Here is a 21988-nt window from a genome sequence, read left to right as displayed (position 1 = left end):
ACCTGTTAGCTTTTGGACCACCTTATAAGCACATCCTCTGACTTAGTTTCATCCAGAAGAGATCCATTCGTGTGCTTTGAGACCACGCTACAATGTGAAACAAAGTACAGGAAGTGGGTTTGACCAGAAAATTCACTCAGGAGGGTACTCCTGACTCTGACTCAAATGCTGATGTAGATGCACCCTTTAACATTAGCACTTTCCATGGTACCGCTGCACAGCACCGTTCTGGGAGAGCACAGTCTTAAGAGTGACAGGGTTTATCTATTTATTTATAAGGATTTTGATATCTAGGCACTGTCGTTATGTTGCCAAGGGCGAGATCTATTGTAGGTTGAAGATGCATCTAAGGATTATTATTGTTAAGTTGGGTATCAAGATTTTAAGCATTTGACTGTGTGCTACCCTCAGACAAACGATGTCTAAATTTCGCCTTCATCCTTAGTAACTCCTCCCCACCCACCCAGTGCTCATGGCTTTGCACTTCTGTATAATGACCATAGCTTTAAAAAGACTTTCCTAAAGAAAGATAATAACCAATTTCTATCTCACTTACAATGATGTAAATGTGAAGTAACAGTTAAATCGACACTATCCCACTGATTTAAGTCGAGAATCAAGTCGGACAAGACATTTTTGTCTCCAACCTAGAGATGCATTTCACTACTGTTGACTAGTGCTGATGGAATGGAGAACGCACAAAATCATAGAACCATTTAGGTTGGAAAAGACCTTTAAGATCATCAAGTCCAACTGTAAACATAATACTGCCAAGTCCACCACTAAACTATGTCCCTAAGTGCCACATCTACACATCTTTTAAATACCTCCAGGGATGGGGACTCAACCACTTCCCTGGGCAGCCTGTTCCAGTACTTGACAACCCTTTCAGTGAAGAAATTTTTCCTAATATCCAATCTAAACCTCCCCTGGTGCAACTTGAGGCCACATCATTTAACAAATGGCAGTGGTGGACTCCATCTTTATCAGCATTCGCTCTGGAGGTATGAAGCCCCTTAGCCCCAAGCACAAGTGTGACACAGGAGTGTGCATCTCTCAGTGGCCAGTGCTAATGCAGGAGGGAAGCTCTTGCTGTGTTCAGCTGCTCTTGCAGTCCCATACCTGCGTGGCTGAATACTGACCACCTCCCCGAAAGGAAGAATTTCCAACTGGAAATTGTCCAACAAGCCTGGCCATCAGTGAATAGGGTTTAGTATATATTCCAGGGTTTACCATAGATATATTCCAGAATGGTTTCAGGTAGAAGCCCAGAGCTCCTCTGAACTTTTATGGATCCTCTTGGGAAGAAGAAAGAAAAGGACCATGGCTTAATTGCTGCCTGCATCTCTCTGTCCAAATTTAACACTCGCTTTGCTTATACCTGCCCTTTTTGCACTGAACAATCTATGAATGTTTAATATTGGAATGTTTTAATTGCCAGTAAGTGCTCCATGGTAAGTTACTTCATGCTGTACTGTGGTAAAATTGATGTGCTCAGTGGTTTCTCTGTGGCCTCTGCTACAATCTGGTTCTCCTGGAGATGCAGAGCTAGGTCAAATCTGCACAACTGCTTTTAAAAATTAATGTCTTGCATCATCATGTGTTCTTAAATCTGTGGGCACTGCTAAAGACTGCAAAAACATCATTCAAAAATAAATCTTTCCATTAATATACTGGCTGCCGTTTGCTGTTTTTCAGTGACTACTGTGATTCCTTTCCCTCTTTTCCCTTCCACCTTTTCTGTTCTTTTTCCCTATAAGAATACAAAAGACCATTATACCTCTAATAAATGTCCAGTGAGTTTAATTTCTTGACCATACACAAAATTATATGTGTTTGTGTGACATCAGAATCAGCAGCCCACTACAACTGACATTGTCATATGCTTACTAATACGCAGTCTTGGTGTCAGTGACCTATCTACATTGAATTGATAAAAAAAGGGTGGGAGAAGAGAATTCCCACTGCTGCTTCATGGAAGCTGAGGCTTAGAAAACTTAAAAGTTGAGACTTTTGAAAGCTGTCTAAAGCATATGGATTCCCAAATCCCATTAAAACTGGTGTTCAAACATGAATTGTCAAAAACTTGGGTACCTTAAAGGTCTAGGGGCCAGATTTTCAAAGACGTTTGTTGTTACTTTGCTAAGTGAAATCAACTGGATCTAGGTACTTAACTGAACATGTATACAGTGTCTAGTTTCTGACAATGAAGCTTTCTTTAAAACATTTAAAAAGCACTTCCCTGTCAAATGCCTTCTAAAATGAGCTGTTCAGTAAACTTTCCAAACTGCAACCTCATTTGCTAGAAGTCATCGATTCATTACTTCTGACATTACAATGGCACTCTGTATGGGCCCAAGCTGAACATAAAAATCCACAAATAAACCAGCAGTGCAATTCAAATTATTACTTCATTGGTAAGAATATATTAAAAATGTACTTGAATATACAAAATATGGTGAATTTCAAAATGGAAAAAGGAGCACAGATTTTTGTATACAACATCACGGAAAATCCAGAAGGGTTTTTTTTTTTTCCACCAGGTCTCTGCTTTCACTTCTGAAAGTTCAAGAGTTTGAAAGTAGACAATGAGATGAAAATCTTCCTTGAAATTATTGGTACAAACATCTACTGTTCATGCATTCTCTGTACAATATTCAATCATTAGTGCTCCCTGTACAAAAAGAAATAGCAATCTGCAATATTTTGGTTCCATAAATACCTGTAATCAAAATAAACACGTGGGACACTATCTTTACTCACATGACTAGAACTAACAAGCACTCCTCATTTTTTACAAGCTGTTTGTAGTTCTCACATTTATTTTGCACCTGTTTTCTGAATTTCTGCTAATGATTTTTGATCTGAGCCGTGCTGAGAAGCCATTCCTGAAAAATTCTGATATTCACAATTCTTCCTATTTTGACTTGGCATACAGCCTTTAGTCTCTGGCTGGCTGAACACACTGAGTCAGAAACAGATTTGTAGTTACATTGTCATACTGATTAGTACTTACTCTTCCCTGTGCTCCTTTAGAGGTGAACTACAAATGGACATAAACAGTCATTGCCAAGCTTTGCAGAAATTCAGAGTAATGTTAACTGACTCTGCAACACCTTCTTAACTTTGCTGTATTTGTACTGTGAAGTTTTACATACAGAGGAAACCTCACAGGCTCTTTAAGAGCTCTTATTTTGTCATTTGCATCAAATACCTTCCTGGCAAGGGAATCAGCAAACACAAACGGTGACATGGTTTCCACTTTTTGTGACAAACACATCAAAACCAGCTTCAACACCCTGTGTGCAGCAGTCCTAAGGTAAGGGATCCTTGAGACATGTTGCGCAGAAGCTACTTTGTGAAGGTACCTTTGCTATCGTGTGGCTTCATCATGGTGTATGGGCTTCCAGCCGGCTTTGTCGTGGCTTCCATTTCCATGCTAAACATCAGGCCAGTGACCCGAAACACAGGCTGGGTGATTCTCTGCAGGCAGCCTGCCAAAGCGTTTTGCAGGAAAGGAACCTGAGACACAGCTATCATTTAAGGCCAATTTATCTCAAGAAGCAATGGGCCTTTAAAAATTCACTAGCTCATATATCCTTTTCAGCAATGGTGGTTAACTGTTTTGTGCTCTGATTTTGTGTGCTTTTGAGGGAACCTTGCTTTTCAGCATATGATGACATATCCATTGGTAAGAGGAAACTAACAGCCTTGCCTTTACCCCTGGAGAAAAATGAGAAAGCATTATGAGGATTACAAATGTATAAAACGTACAAAGAAAGTAAAAAAAAAAAACCAAAACCCACAACCCAGCAAGCAAAAGGTAAATGCTTTTAGCACTTGCACACTGCATGGAGGCAGGATTTCATGCCCCGCTGGGACGGGATTCACATGGTCTTCCCAAGGGACCAAGCATAGTGTTGTCTGCCTGCCTGTCTGTCTGCTGGAAGCATCTCCCTTTTTCCATCGAGCCTCACATCTCTCTGTCAGTGCCCGATGTGTATGTACAAAGCTACGCACATACAGAACCCTTAGGGTGCACGTGCACCCACATGGACCCAGGAGGTCCTTCAGTGGCTGTAATTTTACTATAATAGCCCTGAAAACAGTTATCAGCCTCTCTTATCCTGCCTAATGTATTCAAATATTTAGTCTTTTTTTTTATTTACCAAAAAAAGTGGGAATCACGTGGTAGAATCACATGGTATAAATAATGCTTCAGCATATATGAATGAAAATGTTGTAGACATGCAAATTAGTGATGATTTGTTAGCAGTGCTGGTATTACTTGGATGCAACTGCACTTGGATAAATCCAAGTTGATGCTTCTACAGAGTTAATTTTAAAGCAAAAATATTCAGCATCCTATATAGGATTATAGCTTTGGAGCAAAATGTGAGAAAACTACAATAAACAAAGAATAGGAAAGCCTGACATGGCCCAGCATGCTGGGAAGCAAAAATGTCATCACTGTAAAATATTAAGCTTAATTAGCTTGCTGAACTCATTGCCACAAATTATCCTACTGGTTATAAGCTTAGTAAGATTGCTGTCTGTGTTAGACCTTTGTGTATATAATGGAAACATCCATTATTATCACCAGAAAATAAAAACTTTTTTCGGTGTAAGAAACACAAAGCTTCATGCTTCAGGATATCACCCAGTCTACTGAGGGGAGCAGGTAAAAAGCTCTTTCCATAGCCATTTCTTCTCCTAAAGCAGCCAACCCTGAGTGGACATGAGTCACGGTGCCACACTCACTGCTGTTCAGAGCTGACAAGGCAGCTTCAAAGACAGCGATAAAATAATCATCACTGTTCCTTTGGCCGCTGGGTAACTGGTGCTTTTAACCCTGTAGGTCCCAAGGCATTAGATGGAATAGATCCACGTTGCTATTTTGATTGCTTTGAAAGCTCTCTTTCCCCTTATGAGAAAGCAGCAGCATTTGCTGTTGCCGTTCCTGCTCCTGCACGCTGACCCTGTGTTTCCTAACACGCATGCTTTCCACGCGAGCTGGCTTCAGGGCAAACCTCTCACAGAAGCGTTTATGTGCACCGAGAGTCTTAAGTTTCCCTGAACCCAGTGAAGCATATGCTGAAATCCAGAGTTACAGGGTCAGGGTGGTTTTGAAAACGATACGAGTTCCCTGCCAGGGACTAAATTTAGGTGTTTAAATGCTGTAAAACATCTGACCCTCAAATATCCTTACAAGAAAACCTAGGTGCCTATGCAAACTTGAGCTTGTTGTCCCCTCCAGCCTCTCAGCAAGGAGCTGGGCTCCCAACCAGGTTTGCACGGGGAATGCGAGGGGCTGCGCGCTGGTCTGCTCTGAGGACGCGCTGCTGTGTAAGGGTGGTACAGAATAAAAGCTGACACGATGTGCCACACGGACGGGTACGTCAATGTAGGTGACACAACGCACTACAGCCGTGCAGCTCCCGAGCAGAGGCTGCTGGAGTCCTGCCCCGGGACATGCGTGGGCAGACAGACCCACGGACTTCTCCCTGTTCAAACGCACACTCTTTGAGGCCATTTGGACTCTTTTTCTTTTGAGGATGGCACGATGAGCACTAAAACCAGCAACCTACATGGATTCACAGGGTGTATATATCAGCACCAGGAGATGACTGGGGACATTGTATATCACAGTCTCATTATTGGTGCTTCTACTTTTGCTTGTTGCCCTGTGTTGGAAAGCTTCTCATCAATGAGCAGAGACACTCAGGGCTCATCCAGCAGCCATTTCACTTAATTTAGAATCCATCTGAGAATATGTTTCCCTAGGCTGAAAGCATTAACTTGTAATGCTTCAATTACAGGGGAAATATGATACAGTACATCTAAATCCGTAAGCCATATTAATCACACTTTCAGAAGCATAGTTCTGAGTTCCTTGATACCTCCATGTTTTTCGTTGAAAGTTTAAAAATCCCTTTCAAGCTTAGCTTGTCAGAACAACACATCAATCTGCAAAACTCTGCCTGGCTTTAACGGAGAGAAGATTTCAATCCCCTTCTATCTCCCCTCAGCCTTTCCTTTCTGTAGTACATTCAAATGGCTAACACTGGCAATCTTCACACATTGCAAGGAGAAGCAGGACAACTTACCCAAAAGAGGTCTCCTGTCTGCTCAATGCCCATATACATTCAAACAAAGATTTTGCTGATAACAAGCTAAAACCCAAAGCAATGTCCATATGTTATTAAGTGAAACCTGCAACCAGCCCAGGCAGGCGATGCTGTGAAGGCAAACTGAACCCACCTGCACTTATAGACATGCTCCTGAAACAGCTTCATTTTGCTGGAATGACTGTAGGAGAGACAATTGGCCGGTGTTTTTTCAAGCCCTTTCTCCTCTCCACTGGCGAGCTGTGCTGCAGCAGGAGGGGCTGGTGGCGGGGCACTGCCCGGTGCATCCGGGAGCCTGTTGCTCAGAGGCCTCTTGCCGTCCCGGTGAGACCTCGCGCTGGAAGGAGCAGGCGCTGGTGAAGCGGTGGAGTAGCGCCGCACAGTCATGGTGGTATCTGAGTAGCAGAGACAAAAGCAGAGCTAGGAACAATAATAATAATAATGAGAATTCAGGTATCCTCGAGGTGTTTTTAATAACTTTATTTTGGCTCAAAAAAGTTTTGTACATGGGGAGGCCAAAAGGCAGAGGAGGCCAAACAGCCCCTTTGGATCCCACCCTTTCTCCTAGAAGGGAGATGGAGAGGAAAAGCCACAAGGTTGAAAAGCACTTTGCACATCTTTCATGCTCACCGAAAGACCAGTCAGCTATTCACAAGCTGGCGACATCCATAGCCACCAGCAGCCCCAGTTTAAGAGGTCCTCAGGTTAGTAACCTGACCACTGGGCTCAGTGGGCTTAGCAGTAGGCGTTACTCAATTGCAGCACTCATCTAGCTTTGTGTAAATCCACCAGTACTGTTCAGCCTCTCATCTCGTTCATTTTCATAGACTTGTCTCTGTCAAAACTTGTGGGAGCACTTCTCCATGGCCTGGACCTCTCCAGAGGCTGGTTCAGAGCTGAGGCTAGGTCAGCCATCGGACCTGTGGAGCACGTGCATTGTAATGGCAGCTGCAACTCATAACACACACCATACTAATGCCAAGAAGTTGTGTTAGTGAAGCAGTTTTCCAGCAGACCAGACGTGACAGACACCAGACAAGGAGGTGACAGGTTTCAAGCACGTACGATACCTAACAGCCAGACCCTGCGAATAACCACATCCAATTCTAGAGAACTAATTCTCACCAAACAACATTTTGCTCTAATTCATGGTTCATTAAATCCTCTAGAAGTCCCAACTAGACTTGTATAACAGAAGAATATTTCCATTTTTTCCCTTCTGATAAAATTGTGAAGAGAGTGTGTTCCTATATATTGGCCTCTCTCTCCCTCAGCCAAAACTAACTGCATTATCTGCAAGAGGAAATTGCACATCTGGTGTGATGTATGCAACCCATCACTATTTGTTGGTCTTTGTAGAGTTTTTTTCATCTTTTACCAAGGCAAGAGAGGTTATGGCATAATTACAACTGTTGGTCCTTTTCTGTCTGGAACAGACAGGGGACAGGCATGGGCAAGATAGTCCATGCCCACAAAAATTCAAAGCAGTAAGTCAAATTCTGCTTAAAGAAAGACCAGCTGAACTCTTTGAGTTGAACTCTTTGCTTGAGCAGCAGCAAAATTCTCCACTAAGCTCAGCTTGGGGGATGCAGCTACCCCCCAAAAAAGATCAGTGTGAGACATACAGTTAAGGTGGATTTGGGTGTGGGCGCTGAAGGAGGCCAGAGCACTTCCAGTTAACTAGACAGGCAGCTAGTGGCTCACATCCCATTCCCTGCAGGCACTTAACAGCCAGGCTAGGAGACCCTGCATGGGCAGCACACATGGGTGCCATGGGCAGCCCTGGCTCTTTGGTACCTGTCTGCTCCTTTGGTGCCGGAGCAGGACCGGCCATGATGCTTCCATGCAGGGATGCTGGAGAGCCAGCTGGTCCTTCCCCATCACTGGCAAGGCTCCTCACGTCGCTCTTCCCACCTCCTCTCGCTGCTTCTCTCTCCAGTGGCACAGATCTCTGCCCGCAGACCTGCAGCTCTCCCCTCAGGGCCCTGTTCTCCCTCTCCAGCTTGTTGATTTGGGAACGCATCTTGCGGATGACCTGGAGGAGGTGCACGTTTCCCTCCATGGCCCCACACCATGCAGCAAGGCTCCCTGCTCCCCCACCAAAGCACCTGCTGTGCAGAAAAGCTCCTAAGCCGGTGGCGGACAGACCCTGCCCTTAAAAGCCTCTGGACAAGAGAAGTCCCTCCCCGCACGCAGGGCTTGGGCCAGCTCCCACCGCCACAAGGGCTGGACTGAGTTGTCAAGTTACTAAGAGAGGGCCCATGATTTATTCATCCAGGGTCTCATTTTTCAGCACAGAGCTGGCCTCTTACACACTACACAAATCACTGTCAACACAATATCGCCACATCATCGGAAAACCCTCCTGCCCCCTCACTTGCCTCGGGCTTTGGTTTTCTCCAAAAGGACCAAGGAAGACAGACCCCATTTCCTTTGGTTTACCAGAAGAGGTCAGCGATCGCCGCTGCGGCACAGAGGGAGAGGTCGCTCTTTGCTGGGCAGCAATTCATCTCTCCCTTAACGCTGGGTGAATTACTCATTTTCGCTCTGCGCATCTGGAAAAGAATTAGCAATTTCTCAAAGGAAAATTAAATTTCCAAATGAAAGCTGATACGGTGCGAGACCCCCGCTATTAACGATGTATGCCAACAGCTGTGATGGACGAGCAGGTAAACTAATGCTCTCCTGAAAGGCCGCAGCTGAGCCCGCTGCCCCTTCCCGGGCACCCGGGGAGGCTTGCTGGAGTGGAGCACCTGCACCAGCATCCCAGGAGCGTAAGGAGAGACAGACTGGCCATGAATGTTGCATTAGGAAGGGAAACACAATCCTCTGTGCTGCTCTTATCACCTAGTCCCTAAAATGATCTTTCTGCTGGCAGTGAAATGCGAAAACCTGTGGAACATCCTTCCCACCCCCCCATGTTACTTCAAAATCCAAACCAGAGAATGCCAGAAAGCCAGTGAGAAATTAATTTAACACACCTTTTACTTTGAGACCATTCACTTTCCAGTAGCTCAACAGTGATGCAGGAATATCTGAGAAAAAAAGACCTTTTGGCTGTGTGCACTTCACTGCTGTGCTGCTGGAGACTGGGGGAAGAAAGGAAAGCTGGCGTGAGATGCTCGAAACAAGAGATGACTCAGTTTTACTTTTTCCAGAGGGTGTCAGAGGAGGGCTATCATGACGAAGCCATTGAGTCTGCGAGGAGGCAATGCTGCCCAGCAGCTACTGGGAAGTCGGGCAGAAACTGCTGGAATTGAGAGAAAAACAGGGATGCAGGTGGGGAACTTTGCCCTCTGGCATATTCCCGTGTGGGCGGTGCTGCCTCCTCTGGAGCAGCATCCTCAAGAAGTGCTTCATAAGGATGAATGGTTCCTGTAGTTCATGCTGTGCTTGCTCCTCCCTCTGACCTACAGCTACACACCATGCCTAGCGAGGGCAGGTAGGATTGCTGTAAGACTTGCAGGAATACTCAGGAATATCAGGAGCCATGGGAGTCACAGGTAGCCCTGTTGTCACCTCCCAGGAACCTCTCCAGAGGCCTCTCTGCAATTTGGGCTGCATGCAGAGAGGTGAAATGGAATTTGAGTTTTCAGGCTGCAAACAAAGCCCACAGCATCCACGATCTCTCATGGAATCACAGTGCGAGGGGAAGAGCACGTTAGGCGCTGCTGCGGCTCCCCTGCCTGCTGTGGGACTAGCGGCAGTCTGGGCTTGACGTGCTGGCATTAATCTTGGCAAAGCTCCCCGCGGGTTGCAGCTGTCCTCAACCCAGCCCAGCCAGGTTGCATCAACAAGAAGCATCAGCTTATGCTGAGTTTTTTTCCTCCCCTCCAGAGCGGTGCATGTTGCTGAGGGCATAACAATACACAAATGGGAAGGAATGGGCAGAGCTGGGCTCAGAAATGAGCTTGGACCTAGGCTTAAATAACAGCGCAGGTGCCCCCACGCTGGGGACAATGTGTGGTGAGCAAAACTGCTGGAACCAAAATACAAATCCCCTCCATTTTGCAGTAATCTGAGGACTTAAAACATAGCAGCAACCCTCCAGTGTTGGTTTCAAATTTATATTTCTGTCTCCAGCAAGTGGATCAGGTACCAGGTACCAGAGCAGCAACAGCGCTTGTGTGTAATTATAATATCGCTGCTGATCTTGCAGCTGGCAGGTTTGGATGGGCAGGGGACACTTGCCAGCTCAGCAATTAGCTTACCCCAGCTGCAACTGAAGACATCTGCGCCTCTGAGCCCACGCCCGCCGCTCCGCTGTAACCAGACCAGAGCGGGCACAGACCTTTTGTTGTACCAGAGGCTTCTGAGGAAACGGCGCTTGCCTTGTAACCTTGTCCTGCTGCTCCTGCTGCGATTCCCTCCCAGGGATCGATGGGCAGGGGAAGGAGATGAGTCAGGAGTTTTGGATGATGAAAACCTGGCAAAGCTAAATTTGCTGGCTGTGCTGGTCGCCACGTTCCCAGTAAGCAGACGCAGCTCCGCGCATGCAACCACGCATCTGTAAATTTGGTGGGGTCCAAGATGTGTGCCTGTGCTGCTGGGCCTGCAGGGCCACTAGCCCGGAGCAGGGCTGGGCAGCTCCAGGGTGCTGCGGCTCTGCGGGCGGGAAGCGTGCCTGGTGCCTTTTAGCTGTGGCACGCTCGTAGGCTGCAGATTTTGGCTGGCCATATGTTCAGCGTACCCTCCTGCGCCTATGACAAACAACTATAGCTGTGTGGTTTTCACTCTGAAAGACTGCAACTTGAAGTCATTTAATAGAAAGGGCAGAGCTTCTCACACCTGAGCTGCTTTGGCAAGTTGTGCTGTGTAGGACATTGAACTGGGTCAAGTTGTATTCACCTTCAGCCCTATCCAGACCTTTTCACCAGGAAAAATACCCGACCTCAGCAGGGGGGTTCCTGGCAGCTGCCGGGCTCAAGAGCCCCACAGCAATACCTGTATGTGAGTGCCGGAGCACATGCTGTGTTTCAGTGGACTGTACGAATTGCATACCAAGTAGCACTGCAACAGAAAACACGTGAGCAAAATGCAGAAGCTTTGCAGAGCTGCTTCATACAAAACTGGGAGGAGCTCGGCTCTTTATCCTGCCATAGCTAGAAAAGCTGTTCAGCAGTCTCACTTGCCAAATCTGCTTCCTTGCTCCCCTGAAGGTTAGAGAGAGGAAAAAACACAGAGGACTCATTGCTACTCCAGTAAAATGAAGAAAATTTTTTTTTGCAAATCGCAACACTTTGTCCTTGAAAAATCCATCAGCAGTAAGTGTGTGGATATTTTCTAGACACACTGCAGCTGGACATGTGTCATGCCTCCCAGTGACACAGGAGCTTCTCTGCAAGAAGACCGAGTCTCCCCTCTCCGGGGCTAAACCCAACTGGCAGAGCACAAGTACTGGGCTTCAGCTTCCCATAAACATGCACAAAAGCTGCGTGGTAACGTCTGCACCCTGCACTAGCACGGCAGGGACTGCTGCCCTGAGCTGAGGCTTCCCCTTCCCACAACACGTGCTGCTCAGAGCGTGGCTGGCCTGCCACAGGTTTCAGTTTTGGGGAGGAGGAGATGGATGCAGAGGACCAAGGCTGAATGTGGCAGGAGGTGGAAAGTCTCTTTCTATTAGTACTTTGCAATAAACAAACACCCTTCCTTTTTGCCTGGCATCATAACTCCTCCTAACCCATAGAATTCCATCCTTACGATGCTCTGCTCCCCCTCTGATGCATCTGCTAGCTGTTGCACCCTCACCCCGCCTGCCACGAGGCACCATGTCACATTGCTGAGGACCAGCAATGCTGCATCGCGTCTCCAGCCTCGCTGGGAAGGGCTGGAGAAACACAGCAGCCTGCCCGCCCCGACGTGGAACTCACAGGAAAACCTGGGGCTGAAAGCAGCTCACAGCTCCGTCATCCCAGCACCAAGCCTGAAGCCCAGATATCCATCAGGGCAGGAGTCTCCAGGGAAGGTTTGCTATTAGCAGCCACAAATGTCAGCAACACTGGATTTATTAATCCTATGAAAAATGACCAAGCAAAAAGTGTAACAGCAGCACTAGTCAGGGTCAATGCCAAATTACTCTTATTGCCACTGTGCAAGAACATCACCGTGCCCCGAGTCCTTGTTTGATTTCTGACTTTGACTTATGTTTTCTGCTTCATTATGGTGCAAAAGAACCTAATTCTCTTCTGAATCTGTCTGCACAACTTAACAAGGTAAAAAAAGAATATTTCAGTGCATTTAAAAATGAATAAAAAGGAAATGTTTTTAGTGTGTTGATTCTGTCTTGCTGACATGCCCTTTTGTTTGATCATTTAGCTCCTGTAACTCTGAAGGGACTGAATAGGTTTAATGTCAAAATTTTGTCCCATATTGGCCTTCTTATTTCATTTGCAGTGGCTGCCCCATTTTAACCAAGAGATAAATTTATATTTTTCCCTTTTTTCAATTTTAATTTCTCCACTTTCACTCTTCTCAAAGTTTAGACATTTGGACCTTTAGACATCTAAATTATCCATAGTCTGTATATGCTTTACTTGGCCAGTCCTATTGCTTCAGGCTCAGCAGAAAGTTTGAGATTGATTCTCTACTCATATGCATTTTCTTCCAAGCATTGAGTAGCAGCCTGAATGTGGTGGGACATGTGACACGGTCTCCAAGGCCCTTGCTCACCCAAGCCACGCGTGCTGGCAGCCACCATAGCTGCCATCAGTGCCCCGCATGTGCTGCTCTTCCAGGCCAGGTCACATCTTCCTTTGAACAAATTTCATCTGCAAATGCTCAGCCATGCAAAGAAATGCATCCTTCTTGTAATGGAAGGGTTCTACAGACAAGATTTTGCAGCAAAAGTTGAAAATGTTCTAGTAATTGGACAAAACAGCTCAGCCTCTAAAGTTTGGTGATCACATCTGTGTTTAATACAATTTCCCAACGTGCCCTGGCCACACACTCCCTGGGGAGAAGCTGCTGTCAGCCCCATCTTCCTGACCCGCGGAGCCCCCACCCGAAAGGTACGTCCCCCTAGGGCCACCGCTCCTTCCTTGGGTCAGCCTGGGCTCCTCGCCAGGGCCGAGCTTCCACTGCGAAGGCAGGTACAGGAGCTTTTACACATTTCTACAGCAACGCCTCAGGCCTACACTGCAGCAATTAGCTAATTACTCATTGGCTAAATTCATTGCGGGGCTGTTTGGAGTGCCCCCAGTTCCAGCCAGCTCCCCCTCCTCTGAGCTGGCATCACTCTGCAGCTGAACAGAGGAACCCAGAGGCCCATTTTGGTACATTCCCACAAATACAAATGTTGAAAAGTTTCCATACTTATTCCGAAAAGCGTGAATTTTGGCTCCAAGCTATTGCACAGTTGAAATCTGCTATTCCTAAGCCCCTTGTGAAGGACAAGGGTATGGTATGCCGGGTGCTGGGGCGCCTGTGTGAGCGGGGTGCCAGCGCTACCATGCCAGCAGGCAGCTGCCTGCCCTCCCTGCTGCGGGATGTCTCCCAGAACCGGAGCCCACCCGTGCTGTGAGGGACACCCCTTTTTCACCGTGCAAAAGGGCCTAGCCAGTGCCCTCGCACACGCAGCTCTGCGAGGGCGCAGCAGCAGCACCCATAAAGCCTCCCTAGCCAAGGGCGAGATGCTCCTGCGCCTACCGGCGCGTCTGCTGCCCGGGCTGCAGCCAGCCCCACTGCCGGCACGGGAGCCGCCTTCCCGGCCGGCTGCGTCTTGCCAGACCGTGAACAGCAACCGGCACGCGTCACTCCTGTACAAAGCTGTTTTTCTGAGCGCGCTTGGGCAGAATGAAAATTACCCGGTGGACTGGCAGGACGAGCCCGAGAAGGTGATTACAAGTCTTCATCGGCGCCCTCCCCTTGACACTGAAGTAGGGAGAAGAAGTGCGGCAGCAACCGGGTGGGAGGGGGCCACGGGCTGCCTTCGGGGCACGGACACGACCAGCAGCATTTGGAGAGGAAGCGGGGAGCAGTGAGGGCAGACCCTGTGGAAACGTCCACCGGCCTCACGTGTAGCCAGGCGTGAGAGAGTGTAAAGCTGGCTGCTTTTTATGCTTGAATGAAATCTTGCCTTACACTCATGACTAATTAAACGTTCCCTTTTAACGACGTCTGAGCGGTGACTTTTTGCTCATGCTGGGTGCAGCGAGGCGGTTGTGGGGAGCGAGCTGCACAACCTCCCAGAAAGAAAACAAGATGGCAAAAAATCAATGTTTAAAGCATTCTCAGGTTTCATAATCTAATTAGATAACGATGGCACAACGTTATTTGATTAGTCTATTTAACAGGTAATTGTTTAACTTGTTACTGTCCATGAAGCATCCTTTTTCTTTTGCAAGGACCATTTGCCTGACCATGCCTTAATGCCCACGCGTACACCGAAAATCCGACACAAGCAAGCCTTCTTAAAAGAAACCCCCATGAGCACCCCGCTCGCTTCAGTGGCTGCAGGGAGCCAAGTACCCGTGCAACACGCTGAACCTCTAGCTTGGCGTACACAGCCCAAGAATCTTACTAGTGTTGCTCTGATTTTGAGTATTTGAGGTTTCTGAAAGGGTCTGATTTCCAGCAGGGGATGCTCAATACTTTCAAAAAACCAGGCTTAACCTGAGCCTGGGAAATGGAAACTCCAAGATACATGAGTCACATCCGAAAACCTTGGCTATGGTTTTGGACTGGGCTGGCAGTGAAGCAAGGCTATAGAAATGTTTCAAACCTTTCAGAGAGCACCTCAGGCCTCCATGTTGCATTTCCAAGCCTCTGGGTCCCTCTCCCTTTAAATGGATCCTCAAGTTAGTCTAGAATAATCAGAATTAATCTGTTTTATGCCAGCTCCCTGCAAGCACAACATATGCTACAGAATACAAAACCACGCCTCATGCAAGAAAATCTATACACTCAGCTGGAGATTTTTGTAACTAGGAGCATGCAACTGGGCCCACAGTTACTTGCACAGAGCTTGCGATAGCTTTCAAATTCAAACAAACCATCCCTCATGGGAGATAGCCTCATGATTGCATAGCAGCTCCAAGCAGAAAATCTGTCCTAAAATTCAAAATAATACTTATTTCTTACTCAGTTTTCTTTTCTCAAACAAAACACACCATATAAAATGTATGTGAAGATATATGTATCTATGTAGCTGCAAGATATCGCACCATATGCCACCTGTGCAAATACATCTAAAACGTGACTCAGAACTATAGGAACACCACGTGGCATTTGCAGGTCACAAAAACATATCGCAGGGCAAGTAACACCCCTTAGCGGGCAAGTAACACCCTCGCAGCTGTTCTCTGACAAAAAAGAATGATTACAGCTAACTGAAACAGCATATGGGGAGCCCAGCTTAAAAAGCACACAGAAAAGGCATCTTCTATAAAGCTGGGGGTAATTAATAGGAAGAGAGAGAGAGATACGTGCATTTCTTTGCTGCTGTTCAGAGGGAGATGTTCATACTGAGAACTTCGGGATACTTGCTTTAGTGAGTAATTGAGAACCGCATGAAGAACCTCAACAACCTGGACAGAAAAGTCAGTAATTATTACAGTTTTGCAGTACTGAAAATTTTCCAAAAATACCTGTACATTGTCAACTTAGTGAAGCGTTAACAGCAAGCACGCGCACATCCCGTGTGGAATACGACTCCTGGCCTGAAGGACACTCGTTACTCTAACTCTCGGGGATGCTCCTGAGGGCTGCCCAGGATTGATCCCAAACCTCTGTTAGGCACAACGTTCCCGCAGGGGCAGCAGCACCTCCTCCTGCAGTGCCATGACCCAGAGCCGCTCGGGTGCCAATGTTTTTGAATCTTGAGGCTATACGTGTAAAAGAGACATACAGCCTACTAACTAGGACGTTCTCCCAAATAAGCTTTTTACCCTTCTGCCTTAAAACCACTTGTACTCTTTTGGCCCGATAATCTAGACACTGTGACAACCTTCTCCTAACCCTGCTGGTTTCGCTGTACTTTTTATTTTTTCCCATCTCCAAATACTCCAACACGCATCTGGGAGGTAGGAAAGTTACTTGATATTTTTCATAGCTAATATTTCACCAAGGAACCGTACTGGACTTCTCTTGAAAAGAATAATAACGTTCTCATTTCCTCCCTGAGCCGCCCTGTGAGCCGCCGGCTGCCCAGAGCAGCTCTCTGCAGACTGCAAACACAAGAGCGCTGGGAGGTCCCTCCGCCGCGGAGAGCTGCAGGCGTCGGACTGGGGTGTGCGGCACAAACCCACGCTGCCACGGTGCCTGCCTGGATCATCACCCCACCCATGCAGGGGCGAACCCCGTCCTGTCGCAGCCCCTGCTCCAATAACGGTTTTGAGTGGCTCTTTTCCTTCTGAGGTACCTACTGCTGCACGCGCTGGGTTTTGCTGCGCTCCTCGCTGGGCTGAGCATCACCGTCAGGGGCTGCCGCACCCCCGGCGGGTGCTGGCGTGCCCAGGGAGGGCACGGCCGGAGGGACCAGCCTCATTCGGAGCAAACTCCAGCACATCTCTGATTTTAATCATTTTGAAAGGAAAGCATCGATTGGGTCTTTCCCAAAGGTTTCCCTGCTTTTCCCAATGAAAATTATTTATTCTGTTCAGTTTGAATTAGCAAATAATTTCAGTTGTGTTTTCCAGTAAGGATTATATGTTTGAAGTACAGGAGAGATTTGACCCAGCCCTGAAGGAGGCAGCAGGAGCAGAGCTGTGTGAATTGCCACTACACGGGGTTTGTAACGAGGCAGGACCTAATGACCCTGCATCCTTGTGATCCGAATGCCCGAGCCTTGGCAGGTGCTGAGCTTGGAAACGACTGCTCCGGCACGTCTGATCTCTGGGAAGCGCCGACCCACCGTCCTTAACTTTGGGCATCTTTACATCTGCATTCCAGCTTTGATCTCTCTCGTGAGCCATGTTCTGTCCTGCGCGGGCAGACCTGCTGTTCCCATCGGAGAACTCACCTGGGAGCAGAAGCCAAGCCGGTGCTCTCCTGCCAAGGAGCCGACCCACAGCAATTCTGGAGCCTGAAAGACTCGCAAGCAGGTTTTCTCTCTGCTGTTGCATAGCATGTGCACACCGGAGTGCGAGCCGTGCCCTTTCTTGTCAGGATGTACGTACTTGGGGCCACCACAAATGCAAAAAAAACCCCCAAACAAAATAACAAAAAGAAAATAATAGCCAAGAACATCAGATTTCCGATTTCTCTGTTTTGTCTCAGTTGGCTCTTACGTGTCGGTATAGCTTGCTAGGTCTTGCTGGCCCTTTCTGTCTCATGGCAGCGCTGTTTCATCAGCAAAGCTCCAGGATTTTACTGTAGGGTTACCTGGAAGATCGCAGCTCCACACACACACGCAGCTCCACTCAGCTCTGTGGGCAGTCCCCTGAGCCCTGAGCTTCCATAGCGCCTGGTGCTTTCACACTTTCTGTTTGCTCATTAGCTTCTGCTGCAATAACGAGTGCTTTGTTTCATTGCTATTGTCAGCAGCGTTTCCAGCTCCCGCATTAAAACAGGTTTGAGAAAATAACGTGTAGAAACAGACAACGCAACCAGACCGCTAATCCCTACAACTGCAGGCAGTGCTACACGGCCCAGCAGCCCTTTGTGCTTCCACAGCGATGCCCTAGCGTGACTGACATCCAGTAACCAAAGCCCCCCAGTTAACTGCCCACCCCGTGCGTGCAGAAGCCACCCCAGGAGAGGCAGCAGCCCACCTCCCTTCTGGTACGTCCTGGGTGCGGCCGCGTCAGGTCCTTTTGCAAGCCCTTACCGCAAGGAGGGGAGCCGGAGGAGAGATTCTGCCTGCTCCGTGCTGCAGCCTCCAGAAAGCAAAGCGAGGACAAGAGGAGCAGGAAGTTTCTGTGGGGCCGATGGGTCTGTGCCAGGTGGTTCCTGCTTGAGCAGCTTGTGCTAAAGCAGAGGAGATGCAGTGACGGCGAAGCTGAAGGTCATGGACCTGCTGGAGCGGGTCCAGAGGAGGGCCACCAAAATGATCCGAGGGCTGGAGCACCTCTCCTACGAGGACAGGCTGAGAGAGTTGGGGTTGTTCAGCCTGGAGAAGAGAAGGCTGCGTGGAGACCTTATTGCGACCTTCCAGTACTTAAAGGGGGCCTACAGGAAAGATGGGGAGAATCTTTTTAACAAGGCCTGTTGTGACAGGACAAGGAATAATGGATTCAAAATAAAGAAGAATAGATTTAGACTAGACATAAGGAAGACATTTCTTACAATGAGGGTGGTGAAGCACTGGAACAGGTTGCCCAGAGAGGCAGTGGAGGCCCCGTCCCTAGAAACATTCCAGGTCAGGTTGGATGGGGCTCTGAGCAGCCTGATCTGGTTAAAGCTGTCCCTGCTCACTGCAGGGGGGTTGGGCTGGATGATCTCTAAGGGTCCCTTCCAACCCAAAGCATTCTATGTTTCTATGATAAGGTCCTTCCTGGTCGTGGTCATAATTCTATATGGGCTTGGCTATTCTTTGTCTTTTGGATTATTTTTATTTCTCTCAATGCAGTTCTCTTACATGACAAATGCATTCTAGTTTGTTTTTTTTTCCTTTCTTTTTCTACAGTTTTGGATGCTTTTCTCAATATCCCATTTCTCTGTTCTCATTTGATATTTGATTTTAACATCCTTTGATTTTAACTGCCTGGGCTCAAAATTCACTTCATGGCTTTAATTTGCTTGTTGTGAATGCGTAACACTGATTAGTTTTGTGATAATCTAAATATTAGGAGACAAATCTTACACATGCATACCAAACGTTAAAAATTGGTAAATGCATTCAAATCCATAGATACTTTTAAGATATCCTTGCTAGATCATCTGTCTCGAAGAGTCACCCTCCCATATTACAGCTGAAGTACTGACTAGTCAGTTACCAGTTTTAAAGATGTTCAAAACTGAAGGTACATGCAGCCTGATGCTTCTCAGCACGTGGGACAACATTTTTCACACAGAGATCCAAAAATCCATGTTCAAAGCTACACATGAATGTAATTTCACTTTTTCGCAGGTCCAGGCCTGTTGCTGGGCAGCACAGGGGCAGCATGTCTGGAGTATACATGGTACAGATCATCCTCCTGTTTCTCATCTGGATATTATACAAAAAAAACCCCAAACCAAACCCAAAACAAAATCATCCCTGTTCAGATCAACATTACGTTGCCAACATAACATCTCTCCAGTGAATGTTAAGATATAATTACCCTGTAAGGAATGATTCCTATTAAACATTTAACACATCTCCTAATTGAAATTTAAGCCTTTGCTTGTGGTTGGGTGTCACTGAAGATGTGATTAAACATAAAATATGTATAATGCTTAACTCCTTTCAGGGTGTTGGGATAGCTTCCACTGAGCAATAAACATAAATAATTTCTTTTGCACTCTAAAAAGTTTTTGAAGTAGCTCGATTTGAGGCTGGCACTGGAAGATCTCCTTCATCAGATGAAAGGGAATCTTTCTCCAGCTTTGCCTACAGCAGCGGGGGGATAAGAGCCTCCTCGAGCTCAGCTTTGCCCTCCGCCTTTCTGCCCCTTGCATCCCGTTCCCTCGCAGGGCTTCGCGCTGCCCCAAACCTCCCCCTCTGCCACCTGCTGCTTCTCCGGCTCTGGCTGCCTCGCAATATTCCTCTTCTGTGTCATAGCTTCTCAGCCTGCGCTTGGAAGTCTTCTCATGCAGAACTATTTGCCATGAAAGTATAATGGAGAAAAATGTAGATTTTCCTCTTACGCAAGTAATCTGAATGAGAGAGTTGAACGTGCTGAGCATCAGCAAAGATACCAACGATAGTCCTAAATCAAACACTTGCACATATGCATAATTTTTTCGCCTATTATTAACAGTCTTGCTCATAGCCTAAAAATCAGTCTTTGTCAAAGTTTAATCTGTAAACACCTATGTAATTCCACACGTTATCAAGAACTTAGACAAAGACTTGAAGAAGTACCAGCAGCTGTTTTCCCTGTCCATCTTTATTTCTTTTCTTTAAGCAGCACAATTAACAAGATTTTGCCTGCAGCATTTGTCACCACCACCTTTGCCCAGTCCCCCGGGACATCTGTGCTCAGGCCACTGAGTCACTGCCCATCCTGCAGTAAGAATAAAACCTATGAATGTCAGCAGTGGAAAAGTGCATCTGCTCTTGTATTTGTCTCCCTCCCTGAACTGCTCTTCTCTGTGTGTTTTACCTGCCTTGAGCTGATTATTTGCACATAAAACAAGTGAAAGTTTGTTGTGTGTTTATTTTAAAATAGTCTTAATATTTGAAATAAAGCAAGTCCACAGAATCACTTTCAAAAGCAACTGAAAAATAAACTCCACTGTTAGAATACACAGTGAAATAATTTGCTGAAGAAAACCTCAGCTCCCAGAACAGCCATGTTTTTGTGGTTGCCTTAGACAAAAGGACTCTCAGAGTGGAGCTTTCGGCACAAAAAAATTGGTGTAGATCTCATGAAATCCTAACAGTTTGAAAAGCAGTGAATATATGAAAAGAGCCCTTTCTTACAGCGCCTGCCCTGGGGCATGCAATGCCCATCAGGCACGAGTGTTTGTAACACTGCTCGGTCCTGTGAGAGTTTCATAGCCTGCGACGGGGGTGGATGCAGGATTCACCGCCAACACATCTATCCTCAGCGCTTTTTGGTTGCTGAATTTTATGGCAGTGAAGGGCCAAGCCCCATCTTTGTAATAAACCTACAGCCTCACATGCCTTCTGCATTTCTCTCATTCTTTTCCCTCAAATGCTGGGACAATCCGTGGTTTAATGCTTTGTTTTCTCTCCCTGTTATGGCCCTGGTTCAAAGCTAATGTTTGCTAATTGCTTTCATGTGACTATGTGGAAAGTGCTTGAACACAGCAGGAGAGGAAGAGCCATCTGGAGTATGGACCCAGCTCACTCAAGCCTGAGCATCTCTAACACCAGCGATAAGGTGACAGCCGGAATATGGGTTGGATTTTCAAACCCCCAGAGGAGGCTGCAGAGCTGGTGGCTTTAAAAAAAACCAAACCCCACAACCCTTAGACTTACACATGGAACTCGTTTTGCGTGCAAGCTATTGAGAAAACAGTCCAGGGATCTCCTTACCTCTGCTTTACAGACCCCCGCTTGGCTTCAGACCAGCCTGGTGTCAGCTTGCAACATTCCCTCGGTGCAAACCACAGTTTTGCAATCTAGTTATTCCCAAAGATGCCCAACAGATTTAGTTGCTCAATTCTTGTGAACATTAATTAGAAACAGTCTGTCTCCAAATCACCTTGATGGCTTCTGAAGTACCCATCCATAAACGCAAATCGTAGTAAATGCAAAATGAGTCCAGTGAGACCAACAAACCAAGGGAGAAGAGGGCTCGATGCTCAGACTTCCTCCTCCGTACCGCGGATTCCTGCTGTCGCCACTGACGATTGGTTCCTCCCATATATACAAACATCATCTACCACTGCATATACAGTATAAAGCAGGTTAAAATTTGGGCCAGAAAACATTCCTTTCAGCAGGCTATTGGTTTCAAACAGTGCAGTGTCCGAAGAGCAGAGATGGGCTTTTCAAGGCGAGGATGAGGAAGGCGCCCGGCTCCCTGTCCAGCCACGCGGTCAATGCTGGTGTGCAGCCCACAGGCGAGAGCTTGGGCTGTTACCAAGTCACCGGCGTGGGCTTACGCTGCCGCTGCACTACCGCTGGAGCGGGGCCCATCCCAAACCACGGGGTGCCCATCCAAACTGCTCCCCTCCTTCCCCCACCAGGAAAGAGCACTCTGTGGGTTTCAGCCCTTACCAAAGGCTTCTTCTGAAAAATCCCACGTCTGCTGATAGTGAGACACAGCAGCAAGCACTGGCAGCATGTGCAGCACTGGCAAGCAGGCAGA

The 21988-nt window shown here is 47.1% G+C and overlaps 1 protein-coding gene across 1 annotated transcript; it reads right to left on the bottom strand.

Moving 5' to 3' along the window:
• Positions 1-3590: 3590 nt before the first annotated feature.
• CCDC195 (coiled-coil domain containing 195) lies at positions 3591-8190 on the bottom strand. The gene is made up of 3 exons (XM_075716043.1): positions 7926-8190; positions 6262-6523; positions 3591-3723 (listed from the first exon to the last, which is right to left on the bottom strand). Exons 1-3 carry the CDS (start codon positions 8188-8190, stop codon positions 3591-3593), a joined length of 660 nt encoding a protein of 219 aa, XP_075572158.1.
• Between the last annotated feature and the right edge of the window lie 13798 nt (positions 8191-21988).

This window comes from Pelecanus crispus, chromosome 9, assembly GCF_030463565.1.
Source record: "Pelecanus crispus isolate bPelCri1 chromosome 9, bPelCri1.pri, whole genome shotgun sequence".
NCBI lineage: Eukaryota > Metazoa > Chordata > Aves > Pelecaniformes > Pelecanidae > Pelecanus > Pelecanus crispus.
Note: the sequence above shows the minus strand (reverse complement) of the source record. Positions and strands in the feature narration are given on the sequence as shown.